This window comes from Ahaetulla prasina, chromosome 5 (genome assembly GCF_028640845.1).
Source record: "Ahaetulla prasina isolate Xishuangbanna chromosome 5, ASM2864084v1, whole genome shotgun sequence".
Taxonomy (NCBI): Eukaryota; Metazoa; Chordata; class Lepidosauria; order Squamata; family Colubridae; genus Ahaetulla; species Ahaetulla prasina.
Window position 1 is genome coordinate 55,271,918 of NC_080543.1, and position 21,490 is coordinate 55,293,407.

The following is a 21,490-nucleotide window of genomic DNA, read 5'->3' on the forward strand; positions in this document are numbered from 1 at the left end:
TTTTAAAAAATCAAGTGATTATATACTCTTTTTTAGCCAGGGAAGTCTGGTTAAGGGGTGAAGATGGCACCGATCATCATTGTAGAAAACTTTTGTTAGGACTTGGATAGGGACAATGCATCCATATGGGTCCTTTCAGATTTCTCCCCAGGCTTAGATACCATCAACCATGGTATTCTTTTGGACTGGTATCAAGAAAGGGATCATAATTACAATTGTTCTAGTCCTTCCTCAGAATAAACTTCTATTCAGTGGGGAGGGTAGAAAGAGGAAAGATCAACCAAGCAGCTGCTCATTTGTGGGATGCCACATGGTTTGGTCATTTCCCTTTTGCTTTTTAACATTTACATAGAATTGCTGGGGAAGGGCTTATATTACTCCTAGATGGGCAAGTAGAGACCAGGCGCAAGAGGGCCATTGGTCCAGCTCCACTGATGTGCCAACTGAATCCCTGTCTGGAGCAAGAGGAGTTTGTGACAGTAGCTCATGTCTTCATCACTTACTATGATTTCAGAATGACTTCCTTACATCATTTGGAAGTTGCAATTGGTTCAGAATATAGTGGCCAGTTGCTGTGGAATACACTGATATATTTGTAAAGCTCTGTGGGAAAAACGTCAGGAGCAGGGCAAGAAAAGTTGCCAAGGGAATGGTCCGATAAGGGACAGCATAGCCATGACTGCATAGAGGATGTAGCAAGAAGCTCAGAACAGACCTTCCCTGCTTTCTCAGGCTGTAAAGGAGACAGCAGGAGAACTGTACTTTCAGACTCACAAAGATTCTGTTAATATAGTGTTACATTAACAGAACAGAATAACAGAGTTGGAAGGGACCTTGAAGGTCTTCTAGTCCAACCTCCTGCTTAGGCAGGAAACCCTACACCACTTCAAACAAATGGTTATCTAATCTCTTCTTAAAACTTCCAGTGTTGGAGCATTTACAACTTCTGGAGGCAAGTTGTTCCACTGATTAATTGCTCTGTTAGGAAATTTCTCCTTAGTTCTAAATTGCCCATCTCCTTGATTAGTTTCCACCCATTGCTTCTTGTCCTACCCTCAGATGCTTTGGAAAATAGTTTGACTCCCTTTTCTTTGTAGCAACCCCTGAGATATTGGAACACTGCTATCATGTCACCCCTAGTTCTTCTTTTCATAAGACTAGACATATCCAGTTCCAGCAACCATTCTTTTTATGTTTTATCCTCGAGTCCCCTAATAATCTTTGTTGCTCTTCTCTGCACTCTTTCTAGAGTCTCAACATCTTTTTTACATCGTGGTGACCAAATTGGATGCAGTATTCCAAGTGTGGCCTTACCAAGGCATTATAAAGTGGCATTAACACTTCACATGATCTTCATTCTATCCCTCTGTTTATGCAGCCTAGAACTGTGTTGGCTTTTTTGGCAGCTGCCGCACACTGCTGGCTCATATTTAAGTGATTGTCCACTAGGACTCAAAGATCCCTCTCACAGTCACCACTATTGAGCAACGTACCTGTGCATTTTATTTTTCTTGCTTAAATGTAGAACCTTACTTTTTTCACCATTGAATTTCATTTTGTTAGATAGCGCCCAATGTTCAAGTCTATCAAGATCCTTCTGTATCTTAAGCCTATCTTCCAGAGTGTTGGCTATTCCTGCTAGCTTGGTGTTGTCTGCAAATTTGTTGAGTTCCCCATCTATGCCCTTGTCCAAGTCACTGATGAAGATGCTGAAGAGTACTGGGCCTAAAACAGAGCTCTGGGGTACCCCACTGCATACCTCCCTCCATGTAAATGGAGTTCCATTGGGGACTACACCAGTGGTGGGATTCAAATTTTTTTCTCCAGAACTGGTCAGAACCTGCTGAATACCATCTCTGGACTACACATTGAGTGTGGTTGGTCAGCCAGTTACGAATCCATCTGGTGGTGATGCTGTGTAACCCACATTTTTCTATTTTATCAAGTAGTAGCTTATGGTCTACTTTGTCAAATGCCTTACTGAAATCCAAGTAAATTATATCGATATTAAAGTAGCATTAGATGATCTGGTCATGTTTCCTGCCTAGTCTACAGTCTGATGGACTATCTGAATATTGTGTGATTATTTGCTTTAAATGAAAAAAAATGAAAAAAATATTTTATCATGGATAAAATTGCACGTTAACTGTCAAGAGTCTTGTTGATTGCAGCAGAGTACAAATCTAATAAATCCCCTTTCCCCTGGATAACTAGCTGGCCCCTGTTCTCCTAGCTTTCTGGAAAGACCTGAATGCCAGTTCCCATAAGCAGAAAGGTAAAGCAAAGCTGGAAATCAGCAATGTTGAATATTAGTTTGTAGAGGAGTATGGTTTTTGAGGCACCAGAAATTTTGTGAGGGTTTTATGTTTTGTTTTTTTTATTGCTGTTTGTAAACCTCCTAGGATATGGTGCATGAGATGGGTGGAAAGAAAAGGAAAAGGGAAAGGAGAAAAAGAAGAAAAGGAAGATATGAAGCAACTCAAGCTTCTCCAATTGTTGATCAATTACAATTCCCAGCATTCTTTACTATTAGTCCAGAAAATATTACTATTTTCTGGACTAACAGTCCAGAAAAATCTGCAGAGTCACAGGTTCCCCACTCTGACTCAGAAAACAATATCATGTTATATTTGTAGTCAATAGCAGAACTACATCTGGAGAAGCTGAAACAGTAGTCCATGTGTAATACTGAAGCTATAAGTTATTGTTGCAATGTTTCTTCCTTCTTGTTCTTGTTCTTCTTTTTTTTTTTTTTTGCACTTTTTTTTGCACTTTGTTATAGTAAAAGCCAATAAAAATTTAATTTTTATTGGCTTTTACTATTGTAGTTACAGTATTTAATAATAATAAACAAAAAACAAAACAATGATAAAATTAAATGGTAGGTATTATTGAGCCTTCAAGAAAGTGTCACACATTCTTTAATATTACTTATTTCCTAGTGCGGATACAGAATTTTAACACAGTAGCCATATTACTTCACTGGATTAAAAACCAAGTTGTATCTTGGACAGTCTTTAAACAGGCAAGGTTTAAATCTTCCATTCATCCAAAAATGGATGCACAAATGTTTCATAAAGGTACAGTTCTGCATCACATTCAATTTTTAATCAAAGCAATTTCACAGTTCTGAAACTTGCACATTAGAAGACTACCTAACTCATTTTCACCGTACCCTACATCTCTCTCTCTTTTTCTAATCATTCTCATGTTCTTAAGAGCTCATAGGCATAAGTCTTTAATCACCATATTTTCTCCCTCTCATATACATTAGTTGATGGCAGACTACCACTTGGCCTATCAGATCCATGTGCCTTTAGGGAATGGGCAAAGAGACCTGCTGGGAGGAATACCATCAGCAAAATTAACATTGCAATGTGCCCCTCACAGAACTTATGAAGATGTATTCTTTAAGGAAGGGGAAAAGGACACTATGACATCTTGGCATCTTGGCACTGAAGAAATTAAAGTGGATAAATCCCTACTTAAATTTCTATTACAAATTAAATATATAGCACATGCAATATATTCCATTAAAGGAGATAAAAGCATAGCAGATATTTTGCCATTCTTATACATGCTTAACCCTGACGCTTGAAAGCCAACTGTAAATAAAAGAGTCTTCCAAGTTTAATTATAATAGATAACTGACTTGTACTAATCATACTAAAGGCAGCAAAATCTTATAATGCACATCTCTGTTCTGGACCACAAGACCACTTCCAATATTTACAGCAGTGTTCCCAATGCTTCTGAAGGGTACCATGTTGGGAAAGGATGGTTTAGACGATCACACAGCTGGAAAGTATTATTAACCATTCAGAAATGAAAATGCTAAAAATTGCACAGAGTCAGAGTTCTATTCTCAATCAAAAGCAATATCTAGCAGACACAGATAGCAAATACAACTAATTATATATGTACGTAATTCTAAAGGAGAAGCATTTTCTTCAACTGCAGCAAGCTAGAAATAAATTACTGAAACTTTGTTTTAAAAATTTTGCAGAGTTAAAAGACATTAAGTGGGGCACACCATTTTGCTGTCAGCCTCTCTTCATGTGCACTCTGACATAATTTACAATACTGCATTACTTTATTTAATTACTGCATGTATATACAGGAATTACATTTATGTTCTGTTCAAGATATCTACACAGATTTCCTTTCATTTGAATTATTTTAATAATTTAGATGGCAAAGGAAAATGGAAAAATTCAATTTATGGAATAATACACAAAAACTAAACAGATGCATGGAGAAATACAAGTTGACTTGTATTGTATTGTATTGGCTTAGTCAATAACAGACAATAAACAGAATTTGATCTTGTTTAGCAGGAGCCTAACATTTCTTGTACAAAAAAAATCACTTTTTCTTTAGTCATGCATTTCAGCTGTTTTAATTAATTCCTTTGTAGTAAGAATCAGCTGTAAATGAAGCAGACATGCTTAAAATTCAGCCTGATTGAAGGAGGTGACTCATGGAGATGACATATTACAGTCTAAGCATATTCCAAAATCACAAATGATGCATACCAGTTCAGGAAAATTCAGAGTCTGACTGACACCTTAGCCAATAGCCCTTGAAGGCACAACAGTGGCTTGTCAACTCACGCCCACTACATTTTGAAAACAGGCATTTCCAGACTCTGGATCATCCTCTTAAATAACCAGTTAAGTTGAGAAAGTCCAGAAGAAACATTCACATTGTTTTAGAATGAAGAGGCAGAAGATTTTGTCTGCTGAAATACATTTTTTATAAAATTGCACATTTCAATGTTTGCAATCTTCAACAAATGGCTATTAGCATGTCCTACTTCAGATTTCATGACGGACACATTTGGCTAAAAGACATTAGTCTCAAAACAACTCTCCTCAATATATTGCTTCCAATAACAATAATGTAATTTGGATTTTTATTTTCAGGGAGACTTTGGGGACAGCAATGCAGTCTATTAAAACGCTTATTCTCTCTTCTTCAATTGCTTAAAAGCAGCAGTAAGAGACAATGCCATTTCTACTTCCTTCCATTATTCTTTAGTCTTTAAGCAGCAGCCACAGGTTTGAAAAAAATTTCTGGGAAATCCTACAATAGCCCTTCATCCTGGCTAGTCCTACCTCTATGCAGCTTGACTGTTATGCTGCCACTACATTTGTTCCCTGCTTGGCTTGGAAGCAACAAAACTAGTTCTCACCATTATTACTTGCCCTTGGCTTGTTCTTATCACTCTCTGTGTGTGATCCTTAAAACTGTGGAGCTCCAGATCTACAACTTGTAGTTCAGCCTTAGGAGAATCTGAAGTCTAACCCTCTATATTCTAAATATTGAGGGTCACACATAGATGAAACAAGAAAAGTACACCGTTATGGGAAAGATAGAACACAAATTTAATCAATTCTGCTTCTAAAATGTGTTTTGAAGCTTCCTCGTTTTCTCCAACTGAAACAGCAAATCTGTTCTCTTTCTGTCCATTTTTAAAAGTTTCAGTGCCACCTTTGTTACACTTTTCTTTCATGCTGGGAGGTTCCTCCAATCACTTCCCATAAAACCAACCACATCCTATTCCCCCAGTTTCATACTATTGAGGAAAATGAAATAATATTCTTTATGTACATACCAAACTCCACACATTGCATTAAAATGAAGCATTATTCGTTTCCATGCAGATCTCTTACACAAATTTTCATCAGCTACATTGAAGAAAATCCTTTCAAGTTCCCATAAAACAGGAGTCAACATGCTCTTCAAAATTAGGCAACTATCCTAGATTTTGGAACTGTGTCTCTGGAGCAAAAACAGGAGGGCTTATTCAACAGTTAAATTGCCCATGCTATGCTGAAGAAAGCAGTATCACTGCTGGATAGGCAGGATGAAAAACAAAGTGGGATTATGACATCTACTTGTAGTAGATGCAAATGAAGCAGAGCACTGGAAAGATACCTGCTGAACCCTAATAAACGTCATTGAGTTGCCACACCCTGAAGCACCTGTTAATTAATGTCTGCATCATGAGTTAACCCATTATAGGAAAAGGCCAGTAAGAGGCACAGAAGTAGTTTTATGAGAAACAATGAAATATTTTTTCTTTAAAGAGTTAACTACACTATATAAAATCATATTTTAAAAGGGAGAGAAACAGAGTTTTTAAAAACACTCACTGTTTTAGAAGTAATAAGGGTATATTCTCAAGTGTTATGACTTTTGTGTGTGCCCTTTTAAGTCAGGGTTGGCCCTTGATGACTGAATCCCTACAGGTGTTTTTTGCTTGATTCCAGAAGTGGTTTGCTATTGCCTCCTTCCTAAGGCAGAGAGAAAGTGACTTGCCCAAGGTCACCCAAATGGTTTTATGCCCAGAGCAGAACTTGAACTCACAGCCTTTCAGTTTCTAGCCTGCTGCCTTAACCACTACATCAGACTGGCTCTATTAGCTGAAAAGATTTTAAAAAATAGCTGAAGGTATACTTACATTTTTCAACACAACTGGAAACTTGCAAAAGTAAAGAGATAGCAGGGTCATGGCTGTTTTTCAGAATCCAAGGGGATAAGCAGAAAAGCTTTCCTCTTTCCTCCCCAGACATCAAAGATCCCCCAACCTTCAGAATTAAATATAAGCAGGAATAGTTTTGCTAACTTTGTTTTGTAGAACTCACTGTCTTTCCATTCCAGTATAATCCTCTAAACCAGGGGTCTCCAACCTTTTGGACTCCACTACATTCATAATTTTAAATCCCAGGGACTACTAATATGATCTGCCTAAGGATCGGCTGGGTGGCCGTAGCCAACTCAATGTTATTCACATCGAGGGGCTCCTTGCCAGCCTCTACTCACCCCTCCCCTGCCAGCCACTCCTTGCCTCCTCGCCCGGGCTCCTTAGGGCCCTAGCAGGAAGCATTTGTTGGAACTAAGCAGCCACCACAAGAAAGAGTTGGCAAAAAAGCCTAGCTCAGTTCAAATTGAATCTGACCAAGAAGGAGGCTCAGCAGAAGTACCTCACTCAGGACTACGAGCTTAGATTTTCCAAGCAGAGGGAAGACCTACAGGAGTGCAATGCCAGGTACCGGCACCTGGAGGCTCAGCGGGCTGAGATGCCAGTTCCAGATCATGATGCAGTCCGACTGGAGCAAGGCCCTCTGTTCCTTGCCACCGGTGGCACTTCCCTCCAGCCTTCACCCAAAACCCCACACTAGGAGGCTGAAGCAGACCCCAAGTCAGAATTTCTGCCCCCCTTCAACCCACACAAAAACACCTTGAAAGGGGAGACTCTCTGCAGCAACACAAACATTTATTGCACGTATCTGGCCCAGGGTCCATAGTTTGAGGACCCCCGTTTTAGTGCAATATTAAAAAATGCAAATATTTTTTCACACGGACCACCAGTGGTCCGCAGACCACCAGTTGGTGACCGCTGCTCTAAACTGTTATCTAATATTATAAAACTCATGCAACATGTCAGCAAAACACATATTGCTTCTGGGAATTATACAATGTTGGATTTGGATTCAATTTTCTAATAGTTTTGAGATCTGCAACAAAATACTGCACCATACCTCTAGAAGCCAGCAGTATTGGGGGGCAGGGGAATTAAGACCCCAACCTATCTGAAATAATCTTTATAGTTAGAAACTATCAGGTTGCAAAGAGATTTCTGCAGAGGAGGGAAGAGGTAAAAGTAAAAAGGTAAAATATAAAAGAGGGTAGAGGAAAAAAGAAGAGCGTAAAAATTTTATATTCTACTATCTTGAAACTTTGCCCACTGTTTTACATGGTCTCTTGTTTATAATGTATCAGAATGTGAAGACCTTAGAATGAGAACTAAAGGAAAGTGAGCAGAATGGAGAATGGAAACAGAAGAAAGAATTATTTTACAGAAACAATGCAAACACAGTTCTTCATTCAAATTGGAGTTGGGTTCATTCCCTGCCTCTCAAAAGAGAAATATCTACTATGATACAGGAAAGAAAACTTGGCCTCTTACATTAACCAAGAGTGCACAACTCTAAGAAACAGTTAACCAATGGCTTTCCAGGTGCAGAACTATAACTCCCAGTGAAGTCCTAAGAGATGTGCTACATGATTCAATCCTGGTTTCTTCAATTCAACCTTTTTTAATGACTTTGATGAAGAAATAAAATATTTGTTAAAGTTGCATATGACACTATGTTGGATGATATAATTAATACCATAAAAGAGAGAAATTAAATTTCAAATACAAGTGTGTATTTTTCTTCCTCATGTTTAAACCATTCATGCTGGGAACTTTTGAACTGAATTTATTTGCTGTTGTTTCTAAAAAAATGCCATAGATACCCTGTAGGTACCATGGAATCAGTACAAACTGCCTTAGTTCCTCCATACTTATAATTTTTTGCCAGCACAGTAATCATTGTAATCTATCTGTACAACAGCAACCTCCACAACCAAAAGCAAAACTTGGTAAATTAAAGAACTAAGATAAATCCAGGAGTGTAAGTTGAGAGATATGGCTTGAAAACATTACTTGTGAAAATGATCTTAGAAGAGTAGTTGACTGCAGACTGAGTATAATAGCACTTAGTAACAGCACTTAGGTTGATATACTGCTTCATAATGCCTTAAAGCAGTCTCTCAACATTTTTATAGAGTCAACATATTGCCCCCAACTATCTGGGTCCTCATTTTACTGGCCTCAAAAGTATGGAAGGCTGAGTCAACCTTGAGACGGTGAGAATCAAACTGGTGGCATTCAGCAGAATTAGCCTTCAATACTGCATTCTAACCATTGCACCACCACGGCTAGTTATTAATATGATTTCAAACATCATGTGAAATATAGTTTCTACTTTACTTGGAGCTTGATCAAACAGACCTTGAGTGTTCTATCCTGGGCACAACACTTTAAGAAAGATCAGTGACACCTCAACAGGTTCAGAGAGGAACAGCAAGTATTATCAAAGGATTAGAAACTAAGCCTATGAAGAAAGATTGAAGGAACTGGGAATGGTTCACCATGAGAGAAGATTGAAAGGGATATGATAGCATTCTTGAAATACCTGAAGCAGGGTCACACAGAAAAAAAGTCTTGACATACCTGTCATCATTCCAGAGTGCAGGACAAGCGAATTCAAGCTATGGAAAGGCAGATTCCAGCTGAAAGTAGGAGAGGAAATCCCCAACAGTAAGACCAGCTCAACAGTGAAACTAATTGTCCAGCAATTAATTGGGCTGCTTTTCATTAGATGTGTTCAAGTAGAGACTAAATAATTTGTCAGAGATGCTTTAATTGGTATTTCTCCACTGAACAGGAATGGGAATTTATGGCCTAAATTGCAGCTTCTAAATCTATGATCCAAAGAGATGGCCTGCCAAAGATTATCTACCTCAGTTTTCTACATTTTTGCCTGAAGACCTGATATAGCAAAATCAAATGGGACACAACTATCAACCACAAAAGTTGCTGCTTAAAATCCTTACTTTTTGTTTTCCACTTCATTCTTTTTTCATTTTGTATTTATAAAACGTCATGCCTACAAACAGGAACTGACGTCCTTCAAGCAGGTATAAAGCTATTTGAGCATTTAATAATTGTAAAAATAGGAGAGGAAGAGACAGAAGGTTCAGGCAGAAATCCCCTATTCAGAATCATTTCAGGATATGTCCAACTTGTCTGTCTGTGTTAAATGGTCTTCAGCCCAAATCCAGTGCTCATTTTGGTGCCAAAGCCTTGTGCCCCATTAGATCATATCCAGCTGCAATGGCTCTTTAGATGTTAAGAAAATATTCAAAGAATGCAAACCTTCCCTTCTCTTTCTCAAGACAGTTTCCCTTCCCAAATTAGGATGAACTAAATTTTGAGATTTCTTCATTTTTTTTCCTCCTCAGAAGAGTGACAAAGGTAGAGGCTAGATGAACTTTGAAAATTACCTAATGGGGGTAAAATCAATAATAGCTATCAATTATTCTTACCGATCCATTTTAATAATGCACATTTCTTTTAATGTCATTATCACTGTTCCCTTTAATACACAGTAATTATGGCAATACTAGGCCCCTATTTTGAAATTATGTCAAAAACAATTCCATACATCTAGAGCTGTCAGCAACTCCTGGAAGCAGCAGTTTTTAAAGATGTTGTCATCATGTGCTCCATGCACATCCATACACACCTTCAATTACCGTTTCCCCTTTGAAAGCAGATCATCACACAATCATCAAAATATATACTAAAGCAATATTTCAAGCATGGTGACGATCTTCCATTCTGCTTCCTCGTATGACCTCCCATTTTAGATATTTCAAACTTATGAAAGGATGGATGGATTATATATACAATTCAGAAATTGCTGTGCCACTATTTTTGATCTGTAGGTAAGGTAAGGAGAATATATATTAAATTAAAGGACACTGCTACAGATGATTTGGGTAGCTGCAGGAGTCTGTATTTTCAGGATTGCTCATTAAATATGGTCATTATAAGAACATTAGAAACTTCTAATCGTTAATTGGAATGCCATATTATCATTTTTTTCATCCTTTAATCTACTAGTTCCTTTAAAAAATGAAAATAAATTGCTTCAGAAACACTTTAAAAACTGCAGGAACATTAATCACTATAATCAAGTCTCTCTTTTAAATCTTTTGTTGGAGAAATATTTCAGGTGTTGAAAGGAAAATTTGAGACTCTTAAGATGATTTCTCTTTGAATACAACCAGTTGGTTCTTGACTCCCTCGCTTCACCAAAAGAAACAAATTGGGGATACATTGGTCTTCATTAATGAGAATGAAATCATTAGCTGTAATCTAAACAATGTTGTTAGACAATCTGTTAAAAGGAGGTTTTGTTCCATGTTTTCTTGTTTCTTTTTACCTAAACTTGGTTACATGTAGCAGATTTCAAGTCGGCTGTCTAGAAAGCAACTGTAGTTTAATCCATATATACGGATCAGTTAAAGTAGTCAAGTAAATATAATAGCACAATAAAATGAAACTAATCCATCCCATCCCAAACTCAATGTTTGGGATTTGTAAAAGATTTTTTTTATAAGTCACATTCGCATTCACTGCTGTTTTACATATTTCTTTTTAATTTGTCAGCTAAAATCTCTATTGAGAATCACTCAGCTGGGCTTTTAAAATGATAAAAAAGAACCATGCTGTGTGCATTCAGTTCCTTGGCAACAAGTAAATGGACTCTCAGGATCATGGCAAAAACCCAGCAGTGGCACATCTGCCTTTGCAGTTTAATCATTATAATGAGCACAATTTGTCACTTTAATCCAGTTTTGTCATGAACAGTATTTTTGATATAATGAAAAATGAAGTTGTTTTACAGAGCTTCCTTGCCTTCTTGCCTCAGAAACAGAAGTTTGTTTGTTTTTTTGTTTCTTCACAACTGTGATCTTTTCTAAGGAAAGCAATCATAATCTTGGTTATGAATGTTTGGTGTTAAATCAGATCTAACTAGTGCAGTGTCATCTATGTGGTTTGGGAACTTGAACTGGTATTGAGCACTTGAATGCTTGAATAGTTGCTAGGGCTTCATCAGCAACTAATGTTCCACAAAACTGAGAGAGCAAGAAGCTCCCTTGGATCAATTCAATGCTAGCTGTTAATACATCTTTGCACACAATTCATTGTAATTACATTATCATACAAAGTACTTTCAAATTTTAATAGTTCAAAAATCAGAAGAACCAAAAATATCACCAACAGTTCATATTTTCAATCACCACTCTCTTCTTTATAAATTGTATGAAACTATCCCATTTTACTCAATGCTTACTATCTGAAAATAGTCCTAATATACTTCTAGCTAGGGCTATTCCCGATGTTCCCAGGGGCTACCAAGATGTTCATATTCTTTGCACCATGGAATAAACCATCCTATTAGAATAGAGAGACTGAATTTATTTCTAAGAAAGGAATAGGGGAACCCATTCTATTTTAGAAATTAAGCAGCAATACAGATCAAAGACCTGCCATCAAAAATGCAGATAAAAATATGGAAATATGTTCTAATGAAAGAGGACTAACTCCATAATGATGATTAATGAGATAAGAACTGTTCATACTAAAAATTTGCAATTCTAAGCACAGAATATAAAATTTAAATTGTCGTCACGTGATAATTTTATTTCAAACAACATAAATGATTTTTGGTTCATAGTACATGTAATTCATGCACTGTGACCAGTATTATAAAGCTATAAATATCAGGGCCAGCCCTACAATTAGGCAAAATGGGGCAGCTGCCGGAGGCAGAAGATGTTAAGAAGCAGGAAGAGGCTAATGTTGGAGGACAGAGAAAAGTATGTTTTGCAGCCTTCCTGTTCCCCTAAGCTACTCTCTTAACTCACATAATGTGGAGGATGTTTGTCTGTGATAGATGGGATTTGAAAAGAGTACCATGTAGTCTTTTGCCTCAGGAAATATAATGTTAAGTCAGCCTAGATAAAAGCAAAAACCTTTTGACTTGCATTCCTCACAAGCTATCAGGTGTGATGCTGCTTTAGGAATCAAAAACAAATAGCCCTTTGAGTCTAATGAGACTTCTTGTTCTGATTTTAACATGGTATTCTCACAAACCTGAGGGGGTTCAAGTGAACATTTGAACACCTCAAGATCAGAAAATGTAGAAGGAACAGCTCTGATTTTTATTTTACTTGGAAGCCAATCTTGATACAGATCATTGAGGAAGGTAATGGGGGGGGAGGGGAAGTTGTCTTTTGTGGGGATTTATTTGAAGTGAAGAGGGTTTTGCTATTTTAGATGCTAAAGAAAGGTAGAATGTTGAAGAAGTGGGGTGGGACAGTATTAAATTTCTTTCCCTACTAACCTATTATCTCAATCTAGAACAGGCCAACCCCACACCGAATTTTAGAAATGTTACCCAATACCCTGCCACATAGTGTGATTTTATTTCCTGGATAAAGAATTGTACCTACACTGAAGTGATATAAAAATGCAAAAACATGAGTTTTTACAGTACAGATCCATTGCAGTACACCCATGAAACACCATTGTTTCTTGAGCTGCACAGGCTGCCTATCAACTTTAGGATACAATTCATGATACGTTGTTTGGAAGGACAGTCATACACATTTAATAAATTGGTTGAATGAAAAACAAACAAACAAACGGACGGACAAATAAATCTAGCAGCTTTGACATTGCAACTGTTTCTGAAGGTGTCGTGTCCCACTCCTCCGCTGACGGCCGGGTCAGGGAAATCCGAATCAGGCGTGCCTCTGCAGCTCTGCCAAAGTCCTAGCAAAGTCCTCAAGGCAGGCAGGAGACCAGAAAGTGACTTCAGCAAGATATGTTCGACTTTGCCTGACTCAGAGAATGCCAGAAAGCAGATCCTTTATATAGGCCATGGGGTATGGCTCCATGACTCAGCACTTATCCAGGCCTGCCCCTCCCTTCCTTCTGACGCCGCCGCCTATCAATTCTTCTGAAGCGAGGGTCACTCCAGTCGGCAGCTGTTGGTAATTGACCTTCCTCAGGCTCACATGCTGTGGGGGGGGAGGGGTCTAGTTGCTCCGTTTGCCTGGGCATGGAGCCAGGGCTGGGGCCGGGCGGTGCTTCCTCCTCCTCAGCCTGTCTGGGCATGGAGCCAGGGCTGGGGCCGGGAGGTGCTTCCTCCTCAGCCTGTCTGGGCATGGAGCCAGGGCTGGGGCCGGGAGGCATACTAGGACATTCCTCAGCGTTCGGAAGCAGATAAGAAGGCCCCAGCTGCGGTGAGAGCGGGCAAGACACAACAGAAGGTCTGTGCTCTCCTTTGGCCTTTTCCAAAATTCTTCCTATTCTTCTAATGCATTTATTTCTGTTCATTTGACCAAATAAGTTGGGTCTCAACATTCCTGCCCTGATTCAGAAGCCAACTGCCTACAGTTTGATTATTAAGTTCTACCAGTAGCTTAGGAAATATTAGCAACCTCTTGTATTCCCTGAAGATCATTTTTCAAACAATATCAGTCAAGAAATATGACAGGAACAGGCTACATCAGGGGCACCTGAAAAAAACCTCTCCTTATGTTCACAAACCAACTAAGATTTGCAGAAATGCTGTTGTCAGATTCAGAACCATATAATTAGGCATATACCATAACTAATTTAAATCTAAACTTCATATGTGAATTGCATTAATTATGAATATAGGACCTTATTTTATCAGCTCCTGGTCAATTTATAATGAGTTGTTAAACTTGAGTGAGCTTGGCAATACTATCAACGGATAAGATAGACAAACAACTTTGGGTATCTTTATTCAGAAATATGACTTGCATTCATACAGCTTTTTTCCTAGTACGTTTAGGATCAGAGCCTGAATAAAAATAGAACTTTCAGGTGTGCTTGGATGCATGCTTCAGATGAAGGAATTCATGATGAAAATGATAAAAATGAGCCACAATGTCATAATATAAATTCTGTCCCTTATGTACTTCTGTGTAACTTCACAACTCAAGCATGAAAGGCTGGAGCTAGCCCTAAGACAGTACAATGCATGTTTCATTATTTTGGCATGACTCTGGTCATGCCAAATTACCATAAATGCCATTGGCTTCAGCTTATTTTTCTTAATTGTAAAGCCTTGCCTCTCCAATTAAATGTTACAGTGAAAATAAGTATAGAGGAAGGTACATATTCAGATTACAACAGATGAATGGTATAACAATTATCTACAAAACATTTGTTGATTTATAGAACTTTATTATAAGATGAACTGATCTACATTGAAAAATGCCATGGGATATGTTCTATTTAACATTTATTTTGATAAATAATTGTCTCTGAATTGCAACATATCTTAAGATACTACGATTGAGAATCAGATTCCTAAACGTGGGACCGGAACAAGTGTTCCCAATCAGGCAGAAGAATATGAGTGTGCTGAACTCAGATACAAGTAGCTGAGAGAAAAGAAGACAAGGCCTAAATGCCTCCCGTTCACAATTAGAAGGGCTAATGTATTTGTTTCGTGCATGACAGAATACATTCCTCTTGTTCAAAATGTACTTTATTTTCCTCATTAATTGCACTAACTGCTCCCGAACACCAACTTCATCTCACTGATTAGAAAATTATGAATGCTTGAGATGTACTTTCAGTATGTTGCAGAAGCATGACCAAGAGGTGTTTTCCCTTTGTTTTTCAGAGTGGTATACCAAGGAATTCAAGATTTTCAGTGTAGATTTAATCTACTACAAAGAAATCACCCAATTCTTTATTTTCTGAGAAAAGTGGGACAAATATAGATTGTTTTAAAGCTTAATTTCCTACTTATTTCACAGGAAAGTAACATAAAATCAGCTTTATCTGAAATAATGAAATAAAGTCCAAATAAATAACTAAAATCAAACATCTGCAAAAAAAAAAAGTTACCCGTAAGCCTTAAGAATTATTAAAACTTTTATATGAAATCCTTCTTACATAGATAGTATTTTATGTGTTGTCCCGAAGAATATGGTGCTGGGGCCTCAAGAATCTATTACTCATGCTGGGCACAACCACAGAGATAAATATGTATGGGCAATCTGTTTGCCAGAGGCAACCTCCCAAGGTATTGGTTCACTTCCTTGCAGCCCTCACCCAAATTACCATAATTTAATTTCATATTGAGTTTTGGCAGCAAATCACTACATCAAGTGTTAGGGGCAAACTGCTTGGAAGCAGTTTTAGTAGTCAGAAAAGATTGAAGGCTGAAGTTAGAAAAAAAGGTTGACAAATGAAAAAATATTGAGGACCGTATCATTAAACCTCTGGATAAGAAATACTGAACATTTGATTAGTTTATTTTTAAATCTTGGTGTTTTTTTCAAACGCCCTCATTGATTATTGTAAGAGTATTGGACCAGTTTATTTTATTTTAAATATATAGTGTTCAGATCCTTTAGTCATAAATAAAAATTATTAATATTACTATTATTAAAGAACAGATTTTTTTTTCTAAAAAAAGGAGGAACATTAGTACAAGTTTACATATGAACAAATGTTGTTTTGTTAAAGTTTTCATTTCTAGTTCTGGAAGGCCAATGCTAGAAGCAGACTATTCTATTATTGCCTATATTAATTGATGAACAATCAACAGCTGGCTCTTTTGTTCACTCCAGCCCATTTGGCCCTGCCTGTTTTATTTTGGCTCTATCTACTTTTGAGTATAATCCTCAGGAAACCACCCAAGAGCAAATGTATCCCTTAATCCAAGAAAAGTTACTCACCTTATGGCTGCCTGCCCAGCTTCATGAAGCTGGAGGATCGGTCTTAGAAGAAACACAGAACATACCAGATGGAAATTGTGAAAAAGACACAAGGTTAACAGGAAAAAAGAAAATGTTATCTTTCAAATTGGAGATATATTTCAAACTGGAGAAACCTTCTTATAAACTGGAACAGAGCTTCATATATTCCTTATTATCCTGAAAATTTATGATGGAAAAGCATGTGCCTGTTTTTGGAGCTCCTACATATCCAATGGTCAAATAACTTACGTTATTTAACTTACGTTAAAATTGCGTTCTTCAAGTTCACTACCTACAAAATTGTTGAAGAAAAAGCATCATCCCCTTTAGAACAATGCACACTGGTGCTCTGTAAAAGCCTTGTGCTCCTCTTTTACCAGAACAAGCTAAAAATTATCCTTCATTGTCAGCAGGTACAGTTAACACCTCGGTGTTGAAATTCTTCCAGGCAATAGGAACAGATCTTTACATTCCCCATCTCTTACTTTATTCTTCAATCCCACCAATCTCTCTGCAGAGAAGAAGCAAGCACACAACATTCAGTATCTATTATTCCCCAGGTAGTCACAAATAAGCAGAATAGGGATTGCAGTTGGTCTTTGAAACATTGTTCAGGTATGCTTTACAACAGCAAAAAGAGCAAGCATTTAAATCAACCACATTCTCATGTTGGGAAAAGAGGGAGAGAATGACCCAAAGTTACAAGTTTAAGTATGCAAAGAATGCTGCCCTTGGTGACCTGAACAAATTGCCTCTAAATCAAGAACCAGCTCTGTCATGTCTACACAGCACACCAGCATGAAGTAATTATCAAATTAAATGAGCAAGTTCTTAATATGTGTACTTCAAATTTTATATGGAATCCAAGACTCTGGGGAGACAGCAGCCCCAAATTGTCCCTATTAATTGCTTGCGCAACACATCTCACAGGTCAAGATAGTTCAAAGGTTGCAGGAGTTCAGAGCACATATACAGTTCTATTCAAAAGCTTGCTCTAAATTAACACCTTCTAGAAATAAACATGGTTTTGTGCAAAGCTACAATCTAGGTTGTAATTAAAGAGATCTTTAGTTGCTTTTGTACTTAAAAGCATTCATACCGAATTTCGCCTTTAGTTTCCTCTTTTTATTTCTCTAATATTTCCAGTACAAGCAAGTCATATTATTTTCCACATCAGAACATTTAAACTAGAACAGCAAAATGGACTGTCAATACTGTTGTCTGAATAAAAATAATAAAAATCAGTTTTATAATCATAATTATTAAGTTGCTGTCCATTTAGGTACTTATAATTTTAAAACTTTTTTAATGTTGGGAATTTTCTAACAGCAGAACACTTCGTCCCATTTTAGCAAAGTGGTGCTGTAGTAGTTGGAATCTTTTGCTTGTCAGCCATCCCTCTGGGAGACCTGTGCACAGGTGGGCAAGCAAGTATGTCTCTATTATTGTGTACATTCATATGGTTGTATATCTTTTTTTTAGACATCTTTTAAAAAGTAGCTGAAATCTAAAGTGCTCTCCTCTTGCTAGCTCCTTCACTTCCCTTCCCAACCACTTCACTCCTTCTTATGCTTCCCATTCTTTCCTCTAACTCAGTGTGATATTATACATTGGATTCATAAAAGTTTTGAATATTTGAAGTGACCTGAAACCACCACCAAGGAAATGTTTATTTATTTATTAGAAGATTTATATTGCTGCCTATTCGCACATGGCAACTCAAGGCGGCTTACAGAGGGCATCATACATATAAAAATAAAAATAATAAAAAATAATTAAAAAAATAATTATAATAATATAATAGCCCCCCCACCTCTCACCCTGGCGACAATATATCACATCAGTCTTTTAATGGGCTCCATCCCGCTTTGGGTTCCCCAGGCCCACTGGCAGAACCAGGTCTTCAGCGTCTTCCAGAAGAGTGTTAGAGTGGGGGCCATTCTAATCTCTGGGGGAATGATGCTACAAAGAGAGGGAGCCACCACAGAGAAGGCCCTTCTTTTGGATCCCGCCAGATGTATCTCTCTAGGGGATGGGACCCGCAGCATTCCTTGCCTCCTAGTGGGTCAGGTAGATGTGACCAGCAAGAGATGGTCCCTCAGATAACCTGGTTCCAAGCCATGAAGGTTTTTAAAGGTGACAACCAGCACCTTGAATTGTACCCGGAAGCAAATCAGCAACGAATGCAGTTCCCGCAGGAGAGGTGATACATGTGCACACTGAGGTCTGCACAAAATCATTCAGGCCACTGCACTTTACTGAATGTTCCAACAGTTCTTTCAAGGTAATTTTTAATTATAAGTAAAACTCTAGGAAGATGAGTACTGCTGAAAACCATTTTATTTCTTTAAGTGTGCTAATGCATTCAAATATCATTTAAGAGTAAATTTGGTAGGATCTATACCTTAGTACATCTAAGGTATATCTATACCTTAGTACAAGAACGAATAAATATAAAGCAGATATAGCGTTTCTGTGCATATTGGCATCCTTGTTTTATGAAACAACTTGGATATCTCTGCCCTAGCACAGATCTAACCGATATATCTAACTTTAATTCAAATGAACAAAGAAAACTTTTCTGGACACAGGATTTCTACACTGACACAGCAGAATAATATCCACCAGAGATTAAGAAGGACTGGTGCCTGACTGAAAACAATGAATGACCAACAAATTGCCTTTAGAACAAATAAGCAAAAATCCAGACAAACAAGCCCATATTCCCCAACTTCAAGCACTTCAGAAATGTAGCAACCAAAACTCAGTTTCTCAGGCACCATTTTATGAAAGACATCTTGTGAAATAACAGATAGTCTGTAATTACCACTGAAAGGTAATCATTAAGAGTGTGCAAATCCTTCAAAATGGCTGCTTTGGAACTTACAGGAGTGCATTCAATGTACCTTTTTGTCTTTTAATCATTAAAGCAACCATAACTTTTTTCATGCAGGTGAAATAACTTTGAAAAATTGTTCCAGCTGTCTCCATGTTACCCTGCTTTCAATAATTTAATTAAGATTGATCTTAAAATAAAAGTAATACAAGAACCTAATATAAAAATACAAAAATATTCAAAAGTGTGGAAGAAAAAATATCTCCCATCTATAAAAGAAATGGTAAGAAAGAAAGAAAAGAAATGTCCCCCTTCATCCCTAGCAAGTATAGGTAAAGGTAAAGGTTCCCCTTGCACATACATGCTAGTCGTTGCCGACTCTAGGGGGTGGTGCTCATCTCTGTTTCAAAGCCGAAGAGCCAGCACTGTCCAAAGACGTCTCCGTGGTCATGTGGCTGGCATGACTCAATGCCAAAGGCGCACGGAACGCTGTTACCTTCCCACCATGGTGGTCCCTATTTTTTCTACTTGCATTTTTAGGTTCTTTCGGAATGGCTAGGTTGGCAGAAGCTGGGACAAGTAACGGGACCTCACCCCGTTACACGGCAGCACTAGGGATTCAAACCGCTGAGCTGCTATCTTTCAATCGACAAGTTCAAGTCCTAGCCCCTGAGCCACCGTGTCCCCCTCTAGAAGTATAGTCAATATAAAATAATGTATCACTGTCTCTCAACATATAACCATATATATCTTCACATCCCAGCCCATTTTTCTATTAATTCATCTCTAAATCTTCACTTCTCCTTATTAATCAACAAAGGTCCAGTAAAAATTAACAGATATATCTAACAATATAAATATATAATCCCCCTTTCCAGTTAGTTTAAATTCCTTTTATCCTTCTCTTTAATAATCAAAATCTAATCCATATTAACAAATATTGTAAAAAAAACACATTAAAATGATTAAATAGATATTATCCCTTTTTGAAAGAAGTAGCTATGCATGTAGACTCATTCAAAGTATAGCCACACAAAGTTTTGAAAAAATTACACCTGTTAATTGATTTAAAAAGAGCTGTATCTTGTGCTCTCCTACATATTCTTAAGCACTTTCTGAAGGACCATGTTAAATGGGAATTCTGGAAGTTATGATCCAACTATCTTGGATGCTTCTAGACTGGAGAGGGATAATGTAGTGTAGATAGCTGTTTTTTCCCAAATATATAAAAAAAGATTTCTTAGTAACAAATCAATTCCTATTTTGATTATGAATGTCATAAAGATAGAGTAGTCTGTACTTCAAAATGAGATTTGCCACTGTATTCCAACTGATGAAGAATAATTCTTTGAATGTGCATTGTCCTTTATCAATATCTCAGTATTAAGCTATACATTTCTATATTTGTGACTGTTTATCACAGAGAGGAAAACTATCCAAGGCTTCAAATTTACTTTCCAACACTATTGACATTCCCAGCAGATCTTGAGACTGCTAATACCTCACATCTTTCTCTTATCATGATTTTGTTTTCATCTTGTTACAAATAAAACCTTTTTATTCAACTAATATTTCAAGAAGACTATGAGTCAGCTGCCAGCTTTCAATATACATGCTATGTAGCTTGACACAAGTTTTATATATTACACTATCCTGTTACAGAGGTATAAAAATGTGCCTGAGTGAATTAAATTAATTGTCAGTGCCTGCTCAGAGCCAGTTTGGTCTAGTAGTTAAGGCACCAGGCAAGATACATTGAGTTCAAATCCTGCCTTAGCAATGGAAGCCAGCTGACTGCCCTTTGCCAGTCAGTTTCTCTCAGCCCAACTCACCTCACAGGTGTTGTTGTTGTTGTGGAGAAAATAGGAGAAGAACAATGTGTTGAATATGTTTGCTACCATGAGTTATTTGTAAAAATAATAAAGTAAATGAATAAATAAATGGCCCCAATGCATAATCAGCTTGTTTATTTTATTTTATTTCATTCTATCAAATTTCTACTTCACTCATCTCACCTGTGTGATTCTGGATGCTCAATTGGTTTGCTTACTTGATTTATACAGCCCGTCTCAAATATATGATTCTGAGAGGCTAAAAATGAATAAAAACCAGGCAAAAACAACATAACAAAATAAAAAATAATATATACAGCAGCCAAGATAAAAACCAACCAACGCAATCAACATATCTATGATATGGGCTAACCCACAGGTCCAGGGCTCAAGGTTCAGTAATAAAACCAGGTGTTTAAGGCCTTGCAGAAAGCTACTCCTACAGAAAGCTACTGTATTCATATAATAGCACATGTTGTATAAAACATGTTTTATATGCACCCTCTAAGATACATCTTGACAGCCATTGCCAACACATTGTAGGCAATTAATCAGTCCTTTGTGGAAGGTAATTTTATATACTACGTGGCTCTGTCATTCATAT

At 37.4% G+C, this 21,490-nt stretch overlaps 1 protein-coding gene across 10 annotated transcripts in view; it reads right to left on the reverse strand.

The window, feature by feature from the left end:
* TIAM1 (TIAM Rac1 associated GEF 1) overlaps positions 1-21,490 on the reverse strand; it is a 196,446-nt gene that overhangs the window by 114,457 nt on the left and 60,499 nt on the right. For 2 of the 10 annotated variants that reach the window (XM_058184629.1, XM_058184635.1), the window contains exon 1: positions 5,618-5,887. The exons of 7 other annotated variants lie outside the window; for them this stretch is intronic. In XM_058184629.1, the coding sequence (XP_058040612.1) occupies positions 5,618-5,636 (19 nt within the window). In that variant the 5' untranslated portion in view covers positions 5,637-5,887. Of the gene's footprint in view, positions 1-5,617; positions 5,889-21,490 lie in introns of those variants that run through there. One more of the 10 variants, XM_058184641.1, reaches the window with a different exon arrangement.